At 33.8% G+C, this 11554-nt stretch overlaps 1 protein-coding gene across 1 annotated transcript; it reads right to left on the bottom strand.

Moving 5' to 3' along the window:
* Positions 1–738: 738 nt before the first annotated feature.
* Positions 739–1707, bottom strand: LOC130684830 (olfactory receptor 5T1-like). The gene has a single exon (XM_057507076.1). The coding sequence runs from the start codon at positions 1705–1707 to the stop codon at positions 739–741; it is 969 nt and encodes a 322-aa protein (XP_057363059.1).
* Between the last annotated feature and the right edge of the window lie 9847 nt (positions 1708–11554).

Here is an 11554-nt window from a genome sequence, read left to right as displayed (position 1 = left end):
GTGTGTGTGTGTGTGTATATATATATATATAAAATTGCCAGCTTTTGCTTTTCTCTAAGCTATACTTCTATTTGTCTTTCAAAAGCCTTAGGTATACTCCCAATAAATATTAACATCACACATCATTATAATCTTTGGAGTTTCTGAATGTATCAAAACAATTTATATGAATGGGCAGTCACAAGGAAGGATTTTGACAGGGGAATAAAAATATATGATGTTGAGCCAAACAGTGAAATGACATTCCCTTAAGCCTGGATGGATCATATTCATATTCTGTGGAAGCACATGGAGGGCACATGAGGTAACATTTGGGAGGTCCTTCATAGGGCCTCCTGAATGACTTAACTTTATAATGAGTGCTGAAGGCACTGTAAGCAATGTGAGGGTACAGCAATCTATAGAATCCTGAGGAGGTGAGCTGTAATAACAGTGAGTTAAAATCAATTATACAATAACTAACAACAGCAATATACTTTACATCAATGAATATTTAATATGGATCAGTTTGAATACAGTAATCAACATGTAGGTGAGATATGTCTACTGCAAATATACCCACAGTTTTAAACTGCTGCATTGGAGGGCTGATTAATGCCACATTTGGAAATAGTTCAGAATACACAAACACTATTAAATGAAATCAATACACATTCTTCTCTAGCTCCTGAGCATAGAGATATGGACTGACATGCAACATGCTTTGCAGTTTTATTCAATGCTAAAAATGCACTTTACTTATAACCAGTTTCTTCCCAATAATTTTTTCATAGCCTCTTTCACATCTTTGTTCCTTAAACTATAGATGATGGGATTAAGCATGGGAATCACAATGGTGTAAAATACTGATACTATCATGTCATGGTCCAACGCATAGCTGGAACTTGGTCTCACATACATGAAGAGGATCGTTCCATGATAAATTGACACTCCAGTTAGGTGAGAGCCACACGTAGAAAATACTTTTCTCCTCCCATCAGTGGAATGAATCCTCAGAATGGCCAACAGAATGAAGCCATAGGAGATCAGCACAATCAGGATAGTAACCATCTCAATGGCGCCCACAAAGTAGAAGAGTAGAAGCTGGTTTGTGTGAGTGTCTGAGCAAGAAAGAGCGAGGAGAGGAGGGATGTCACAGAAGACATGTCTGATTTCATTGGATGCACAGAAGGAGAGGCTAAATGTGGCCACGGTGTGTACAGAAGCATGCAGGATGCCCCCAACATAGGAAGCAATGATAAGGGGAACGTAGACTCTGGGTGACATGCTCACTGAATACAGGAGAGGGTTGTAGATTGCTACATAGCGATCATATGCCATTGCCGCCAACAGAAAGCACTCTGTGGTTCCAAAAGTAACAAAGAGAAACATCTGGGCTGCACATCCAAGGAATGAAATGGCTCTATTCTCTGCTAGGAAACTGACCAACATTTTTGGAGTGACAACTGAGGAATAGCAGGCATCCAGGAATGATAACACACTCAGGAAGTAGTACATCGGGTTATGGAGCCGGGAATCCCCAATGACTAAGGAAACCAGTCCCAAATTTCCGGCCAGAGTAAAAAGATAGATTGCTAAAAATAGCAAAAATAGGAAGACGTTCATCTCAAAATCATCTGTGAAGCCCATCAGTATAAATGTGCTGACTTCAGTCACATTTTTCATCTGAAACCTGTATAAGTCTAAATCCAATGGAAACCCTAACATTTGGGTTTTTAATTACGAGTTCTAAAGGCAGTTTCTTACGAAAACCGAATCCTTCCACTTACACCCTGATGTTTGCCTCTCAGTCGGGTAGAATGATTTCCCGGAGAGCGACGGGACCGGCAACATGGAAGCCGCTGGAGCCCAGAGGATGCATTTTGCGGTTCAACTAAAAGGAAGAAATAATTTTGTTCTGGCATCGACTACATTTGTCATATTAAAAATATCAATTTAAGTGGCTTATTTTCCAATTTGTTTCCTGTTAAATTCCTTACCATCTGGTTTTTCTATTACATCATCTTAAAATTCACAAACATGAGTGAACACAGGAATCATTCAATCTTAAAATGTTATCTGGAAAGTCCACAGCTGACTACTAGCTCTGGATTGGCTGCGGCATGAGACGGCCTTTCGTACTGTTCACAACTGTCAAGATGGGAATCAGCACACTCACATTAAAAGACGGGGTTAAACTTCAATGAGATGAGTTATGAAAATGATCGAATTTTAAAATACTTCCATATGAGCAGAAAATGAGGCAAGTGAGACTTCCATTTCAACTTACTGTACAGAGACACTTTTTCCAACAAAACCATGCTATATTCTTTTTTTTCTGACAATTACCCTGTTCCATTAGATTCCATTCCATAGTGATAAACAGAAGAGCAGGCAATATTCTGGAGACATATGCACTTTGTTAACAAAAATTATATATATAATTTCCTTTATTTTTCACATTTTTTCCTCAAAATACATATCATTAAGTTGTTAAATATGTCTTTTGAAGCCTATAGTACTGTTAATGTTTTTCAAATTTTATCTTAATAGCAATGTGAGATGTTCCTCATTTCATGTGTGCTTATTATCCCTGCAATGTCTTTGGAACTATTTTTGAGATACATTTCAGCCAAAAGGTCACCATGGCTGTTCTTCTAATATATTATACTTACTTTTGGAGTTTCTTAAATAACTGTGAAGTTAATGTCACGTGATAAAAGATAATCAAACTGCCCTTAGAAGATTTTGATAAAAGGATAAAAATCACTGTTTGCCACACACACACACACACACACACACACACACACACACACACACACACAAATAAATTTATTTATTTTTCCCTGATGTCATCTTACTTTTTCTTATTTCGTTGAGTATGAGGAAAAGAAAATGCATGACTTAAGGGAAAAAAGTTTATTAGGCATTTATATTTGGGCTTAAATCTCAGTGATTGACATGCAACTAATTACTGGATCCATCATATTTAGGGAGCAGATTTTGACACGTTGACCTCTGTTTTCCTTCAGGATGTCACAATGAAAAAGTATTGGAAAGAAGTGAATTACCTGCTGGACAGAGGGCCAGGCTGCATTCAGTGACTTACAAGTGATTATATTCATGATGTGAAACACACTACAGTTTTGTTATATTGAGATGCCCATACATTAAGAAGAAAATTAAGAAATAAGCTTAAAAGTGTTAGGAAGAGAAGGAAACCACATGCCTTTATTTTCCCATAGATCCATGTGGAAGATGTTTCTAATGCATAGATTCAATAGCCTCATAAATATGAGTCTACAAAATGCAAAGTGTTCATTTGATTCTTAAAAAATCTAGAGTAAAAAAATAATAACCTTAAATTCTGATTTCTGTATAAATCCAGGAAATTTACAGAATACTCATGAGAACACATACACACAAATATAATAACATATAATTAGGTTTAAACTGTTCTATAAAAATACCTTATAAAGAAGTCAATTAGTGGTATAAATATGTATTAATGTATTTTTCGGGCATCACCAAAAATACATTTCTGTTTAAAAATTCCATTTCTTTTTCTTTTTTTCCAAAACTTTTCTTCTCCCTTTCTGTTTCTCTCCATCCTTCTCTTTCTCAAATCGTTTGGAGAATATACAAAAATATTCATTAAAAAGAGTCCTCTATAAAATAGGAATTAGGCAGATAGGAATAATCACAGTGAAAACAAATAAAAATATGCAAGCAAATTTTGAAAACTGTATCAATTAGTAGTCTACTGAAAGTATCCATCACGACATACATGCTGACTGATAGACACAGGAGAAATTTCAGTGATTTACTACTGTAACCTTTACTTAACTAATGTGCCTGTGACGCGACAAGTATGAAAGATTAGGATCATTAAGAACTGGACTCTAAGACCTCATATTAAAATGCCATATTTAGCACCTAGTGACAGCGGGAGCTCAGGAAAGTTAAGAGTAACTTTTAATATTTTTAAGCATATTTTTATTGAATTAAAGTTGATATCAATATTGTATTGGTTTAAAGTATACAACACAGCAATTTAACACACACATTATGAAATCCTTACTCCAACTAGAGCAGCTGTTATCTGTCAACATGGAAAGGTGTCACAGAATCATTGGCTGTCCTCTCCATGCTGTACTTCCATTCCTTTGAGCAACTTATTTTATGACTGAGATTTTTGTGCCTCTTTATCCCCCTCACATTTCCCATCCATACCCCCATAGTAACTACCAGGCACTTCTCAATGTCTATGAGCCTACTGCTGTTTTGTTCATTTTGTTTTGTTTTTTTTAAAACTTTTCATCTCCTTCTAAACCGAAGAATAACTAAGACTGACCAAAAATTCAGGCATATCTTGTTCAATTACATGAACATGGTGTGATTACAGGCTGTCTATTTATCAGAGGAATTAAAGTATGTTTTATTAAATTAAAATATTAATTATATGTGAAAGATGCATACACATGAATTATTAATTCCAAAATTTACTTAACTCCAATAAAATAAATAGGGAATTATAAAGTCAATGTTTAATGAAAGTATCAAGAAGTTAATGGGTCTCAAACAGAAGCAGAGTATCTCTTCCTTTACGTTTTACTTATATTTATTATATGGTACTGAGTATATATGAAAATACTATTTTATTGAGATTAAACAGTGAATTCCAGTATTCTGTGCTATAACAAACTGAAACTATAAAAAACTAATACCTTTGTCAATGTAATTTTCTGGAAATCTTTGATGTCTCTGTTCTTGCCTGCAGTTCAAGAAGGTGGTTTATGAATGAAACTGTTTTATTCCAAATTGTGTCCCTTTAGAGCTTCTGTACACTTCAGGATAGGAAACTGGGGCATGAGAGAGAAAAAGCATGAGGTTTAGCTACTGCACCCAGGTTGCTCTTCAAACAGACATTTCTGTTAACTGATATTTAAGGAGTTAGAAGTGGTTGTGTTTATGTCTTGTTATTTCACTTGAACAGAGAGACGCTAGAAATACAAAAATATAGGCCCTGATTTTTTAACAAAACATATTCAATCTGGAAGACTAAAATGAAATGAGTTTCTCAACTTTCATGGTCAAAAAATGTGAAGTACCAGACAGCCATGAGAACACTATTTCAGACTCTGAGCTCCAAAGGAAGGAGAGCTATGATTGTTGCTACTCACACTATTAAGTGGCTGCTAGGGGTTAGTAATTTTGTGCACATTATCTAATATAATCTGTGTAGCAGCCTACAAACAAAATAATTCAGTGTCCTTTTGCAGATGAGAAAACTGAGGCACAACTGGACGTAAAACTTGGCCAGAGTTGCACAGTTTCTGAAAGAACCAGGATTCAAGCCTAGATTTCTCCAACTTCAAACCCTATATTGTTTTTCTTGACTGTATTACAACCCCATGTGATATACCGAGTTCTGGAAATGTTAACACTGAGACAGCATCCTTGCACATTGTAATAAACAAAAAAAAAAAGAAACTAAAGCTGCTTCTGGATCAATTAGCTAAATGGTAAAATAAATTTAAAGTTTATTTGTATTCTTCAAACATTAAAAATATTATGATCCCAAAGTAGCATCTACCCAATGGCTGCGTATATCAAAATTGGTAGTCATATTTTATTGAGTTAATAATTTTCTTGAACTGTAACTATAACCCCTTGATTCTACTGTGACTACATTGATTGCTATGGTTCTTCAAGGAAATTAAGGCACATGTCTAATTTACAGCTCAATTGACCTAAATACGTAGGAAACCTTTCCTGTTTTCTCTGCTATGTTCCCTGAAAGGCATGTGATCAATTTTTGATACAGCCTTGAGTTAAACAGAATCTTCTCTCTTAAATACAAATATTAAGTTATATACACTTGTTTCAAATTCAAGAGTAGTTTCTAAAATATTTTATAAGTTATTAAGACCTTTCCTCTTACCTGTGGAAATGAACTATTCACTCAGTTAAGTTATGCTGTGAATAGCATGCATTTAGATTCTTATACCGTTTTATTGAGTTCTTAAAGTTCACAGTGTTGCCCCAAGAGGAAAACAGACTAATTCTTTTCTAAGACAGAAAAGTATCATGATTTGTTTTCATTTTAAACAACTGAACAGCCCTGGGTAATGAACTACATGATGAAAACGATTACATGAATGCACTCTGACCCCTGGTTTAAAATGATTCCTCAGTGGGAAAGAAAATTAATGGTACAGGATATAGTCCTAGCTCTGATACTAACTAGCTGTATGCCATTAGGTTGATGATTTAAAGTTTCTAAAACCTAGTTTCTTCTTCCTCGGAAAATAACCTTTTTAATTATCCTGTAAATGTGGACATAATGAAATACAATATGAAAGCATAACCTATGACAGAATTTATAATTACTTAACAAAGTGATCTATATTTTTTATAAATTTTAAACCACCAAAGTTATAAGTGCTATGAGAAACAGACATAAACTCATTGAGATTTTGATTTGGAAATAAAGTATAAATACATAAATAGAGAGTATTGGCAGGGAAGATGGGGAAGTATATAGAAAATTATAATATTCTATGTAATAGAACATAAGAATATTAGAGAAACATCAGAGAAGAGTCAAGGATTTTTAAGCTGTATAGGGTCTTGTCTTAGAGTTCCCATATGCTAATTTAGACAAGTAACTGGCTATGTACATAAGAAACTCTTGGAGAAATAGTGGAAAATACATGGATGCTTAGACTCCACACTCAGAGATTATAAATTAGTAGATAGGGAATGCTGCTAATGGGATCTGAATGCAAGTAAAAAGAAACAAGTTTAATTGGCAGGCATCCTGACTGTGATAAATGGTCTATTAATGAAATAAAATGAAATTGATCTATAGATTCAATGCAACACCAATTGAAATTAAACAAGTATTTTTGCAGCATTGACACTCTGAGTCCCCATTTTACATGGAAAAGCAATGAATTTTAGAAAAGAAGAATAAAGTTGGAATGTCTGCATAATTTGATTTTAGGACTACCATAAAGCTAAAATAATCAGAGAGTGAAATTTTAATAAAACACTGACACCTAGATCAGTAGAAAAAACTAGTCTTCAGAAATCATTCAAACAAACATGGTCAATTGATTTTTGTCAAAGTTGTCAAGAAAAATCCATGAGGAAGTAAAGTACTTTTTTAAAATAAATTTGAAGAACAACTTAATTCCACAAAAAAAGAAAACATTGACTTATTGTGCCACCCAGAAAACTTTCCTTAAAATGAATATTAAATCTTAATATAAATCCTAATACTGTAACATTTCTAGAAAATACATAGAGAAAACGTAGGACATTTGTGTGACCATGGTTGAGTAACAAATTTTGAAATAGATCTCAAACGTATGAACTGTGGGAGAAAAAAGTGATAAATTTTACTTCATCACAATTAAAATCTGCTCTGTAAAAGACATTGCTGAGGGGATAAATAAATACAGCACAGACTTGTACAAAATATTTGCTAAACAGCTATCCATGGAGGAACATTTATCCAGAATATATTTTTAAGACTCTAAAAAAAAATAAAAGAAAAACAAGAAAAAGGGCATAAACTTGAATGAACATTTCACCACTGAAGTTACACAGATAATAACTAAGACCATAATAAAGTGTTATACACATCTGTTATTAGGGAAAGAAATGTACTTTAAAACAACAATATGATCCCATATACCTATCAATATATATGGGTGAAATTTAAAATTATATTAACTGTTAATATAAAGTGTCTTATGATGCAGAGCACTTGGAACTTTTATCCACTGCTGATAAGGAAGCAACCTCTTTGGAAAATAATCTGAAAGTTTCTTATGAAGTGAAACATACATTTACCAAGTGACTTAACATATCACTTGGCAATAAGACTTGGCAATACCATATGATTTGGCAACGTGACTTGCCATATAACATGGCCCTATTATACCAAATGACTTACCTTATGACTTGGCAGTCTGACTCTGCAATTTACCCTTAAGAAATGAAAACACACATGAATACAAAGAATGGATTCCAATGTTTATAGTAACTATATTCACAATATTCCCAAGCTGAAATCCAATTATCCAACAGCTAGAGAATGGATAAACTAACTGGTACATCCATTGGATTGCATACTGTTCAGCAGGGATATTATTGATATATTCAAGTACACAGACAGATCTAAAATATCTTGTTAAGTGGGAGGAAACAAATTCAAAAGGTGACAATGTGATTCCACTGCATCACATTCCAGATAAGGCAAAACTATAAGAATGGAGAATACATTCGCTGTTGCTGGAATTGGATAGTAAAGGCAGGTGACTGACTACAAAATGATGTGACAGGACTTTTTTAGAACAATGGAAATGTTCTATTATCTGATTATAGTTATACAATAACATATGTTTGATAGTGTTCATATAACTGGTACCTAAAATGGTAGATTTTCTTAAATTATATTAAACTGTAATCACCCTAACTTTAAAACTAGCTATTACATAAATTAATCCTTGCTTCAGAGTGGGGATTTTCTTTGTGAGGGAGATTGTGACTAGAAGAAAGTATAAGGGAAGCATCTAGGGTAAGTACTGGCAATGTTCTCCTTCTTAGTCTTGTTTTTTTATAGGGTTATGTTTAGATTGTGAAAATTCATCAAGCTGAACACTTGAGATGTAAGTACTTGTCTATATGTATTTTTTCCTTCAATAAATATTTTAAAAGGAAACAAATGCTTATTTTGTTGTGCATTTTCTAGCAAACTCAGTAAGCCCCAATACTCAACTGCTCTTTGATTGCCTTCTAACTGGTTCTCCTTTTATTGAGAAAGTTAATAAAAATTTTCTTTCTGGAATTTTATATTGGTAAGAGTCATATCTTTAACATTTTGAAAATTATATTTTAGCATTTCTCTGTCAGTTTGTCTCAAACTCTTAACTATCTGTATGTCAAATTGACTTTTCTTGTCTCTTCTGTCTTCTCGCTCCTTCACTGGGCCTTCAACAGTCACCACCCACTCTTCTGTTTTACTGAATCATTCTTGATGTATGATTTTTTGAATGTCTAGTTAATTTCTGTGTCCTCTTAATCATGTCTTCAAATCCTTCTGATGTGTAGCCACTGCATTTGTAATATACAAATATTACTTTACTATTTTGAAAAAAACTCAACTCTCTGAAATTTTCTTTAATATTATTTTAAGATAATTATAATGTAGTCAGGTCACAGGAAGGCAGTATAGCACAGAGGATACAAGTAGTGACCCTATAGCATCTTACTATGCTGATGGACAGTGACTGCGATGGGGTGTATGGAATGGACTTGATAATATGGGTGAATGTTGGAACCACAATATTGTTCATGTGAAACCTTAATAAGATTGTATATCAATGATAACTTAATAAAAAATTACCATATTAGTTTGTTCTGTAGTCCTTACTTTATTTATGATTTTAGTAAATTTTGGAACATGATTTTTATTTTTGTCCATTTGCAAGCTACATACTAATATGCTAGGTTAGTACATTTATCTCCCTTCTTCCCATGTTTAAATGTGATGGGCATTTTGACTATCATAAGAATTTACATGGTTTACAGGTAGTTTGCAACTTGCATGATCAAAGGATCACTTGCATTTTGTTACAGATTTAAAATACTGTCTTATTGTATAACTACTTAAACTCTCAGAGCTAAGCCTAATTCATTAGCATTTCTATGGAGCTCCTTGAGTCCCATAACTAGACTTTATCTTCCAAAGTGGTACTCTACACCTTAGACATTATACGTTGCTGTAACGGAGCGAATGACACCTATGTATTCCAGAACCCCTTTCCTTATTTCAAACTTTGCTTTCCACTGATTCTGCCCTAGTCATTGACATTTGTTTCTCACTATTCTCTTCTTAAGGTGAAGCCATCCTTTTGGAAGGAGGTAAGTGGTGCTTATTTTGGAGACCTTCAGTGACTTAGCGTACCAACAATTTGGGTCTACTACGGGCTGTTTGTAAAACCCGATTCAGCCTGGAGTTGGGTGGGGAGTCTTTCATCTACAACTTGGAGAATGTAAAGACTTTTCCACTTTCCCAGTTTGATTTTGCTGAGATTCCCACTGAGTAAATTGTCCTCTCCTTTTTATGATGGATTTTTGAGATTACAAGTTCACCAAGTGTCACAGATTTGTTAACACTTCCCTGTCCATGTTAATCCTGTGCTTGGTGGAAAACTGCTGATTCCACCATTCTTCTGCTGCTTAGAGTGTCTTGACACCTTAAAAATCCCATTGTGGATATTAATAGAGGGCTTTTGGAACACGATTTCACCAAAGTACTCATCTTTTTACTTTTGCATTTCTCTTTTCTTCTTTTGAGTTTGTTGATTGAATGTCTTATTTTAAGGAAGTGTTATCATAGAAATTTGAGGATTATTAAATGAGAATTTTCTATAATTTTCTTCCACTTCCCCTGTCTCACTTTCATTTACTTTTCAATTTTTTTAGCGAATTTATTTTATTACAGCAGTTATAGGTTCACAGCAAAGTTAAGAGAAAAATTCAGAGATTTCTCATGTAGCCCCTGTCCCTACATGAGCACAGCCTCCCCCATTATTCATATTCTCTATAAAACTGGTACTTTTTTTATAATGCTAAACATACATTAACACATAGTAATTTTCCAGTCTATCCCTTACCTTAGGTTTCACTCTTGGTACTGAAATATTCTATGAGTTTTAAAAATGTATAATGACATGAACCCATCATTATAATGAAGTATTTTCTCTGCCTTAAAAATCCTCTTTGCACAGCCTTTTCATTCTCCTAACCCCAAACTACTGCAAACCACTGATATTTTCAATGTCTCCATAGCTTTGTCTTTTCCAGAATATCATACAGTTGGAATCACACTATTTGTAACTATTTCAAATTTGGCTTCTTTCACTTAGTAAAATATATGCTTTAATGGCTTGATAACTTTGCTTGGTTTTTGTACTGCATAATAATCCAGTATCTGGATGTACCACAATTTTTGTATCTATTCACCAACTAAAAGATATCTGGTTGCTTCCAAATTTGGCAATTACGAATAGAGCTACTATAAACATCTGTGTAGATCATAGTTTTCAACTCCTCTGGGCAAATACCAAGGAATGTGACTGCTGGATCACATTATAAGAGTGTGTTTAGTTTGTAATTCCTTCCTCCCTTCTCTTTTATCATTGCTGGTAGTTAATTTCACTTATATATAAGCATACATAAACATGTATATACCTAAGCATGTACAATTGAATGCTTTTGTCCTATTAATAAATTATTTCACACAACTCTCTTCTTGCTTGAATTGTGGTTTTGATAAGCATTTGATAAAATATCCATACCACCCAAACCAATCTAAAGATTCAAAGCCCTAAAATTCATGAAGTACTAAAAAAGACCTCAGTATCCAAAGAAACCTTGAGCAAGAAGAACAAACCTGGACTTAGCACATTTCTTGATTTCAAAATATACTACAAAGCTACAGTAATTGAACTGTTTGGTGTTAGTGTAAAAAGAGACATATAGATCACTGGAACAGAAT

This window comes from Manis pentadactyla, chromosome 9, assembly GCF_030020395.1.
Source record: "Manis pentadactyla isolate mManPen7 chromosome 9, mManPen7.hap1, whole genome shotgun sequence".
Classification (NCBI taxonomy): domain Eukaryota; kingdom Metazoa; phylum Chordata; class Mammalia; order Pholidota; family Manidae; genus Manis; species Manis pentadactyla.
The sequence above is the reverse complement of the archived record's forward strand: the minus strand, read 5'-3'. Positions and strand labels throughout refer to the sequence as shown.

What these genes read in the sequence shown, in the direction of transcription:
- LOC130684830 (XM_057507076.1), bottom strand. Translation starts at nt 1,707, where the DNA reads ATGTTAGGGTTTCCATTGGATTTAGACTTATACAGGTTTCAGATGAAA.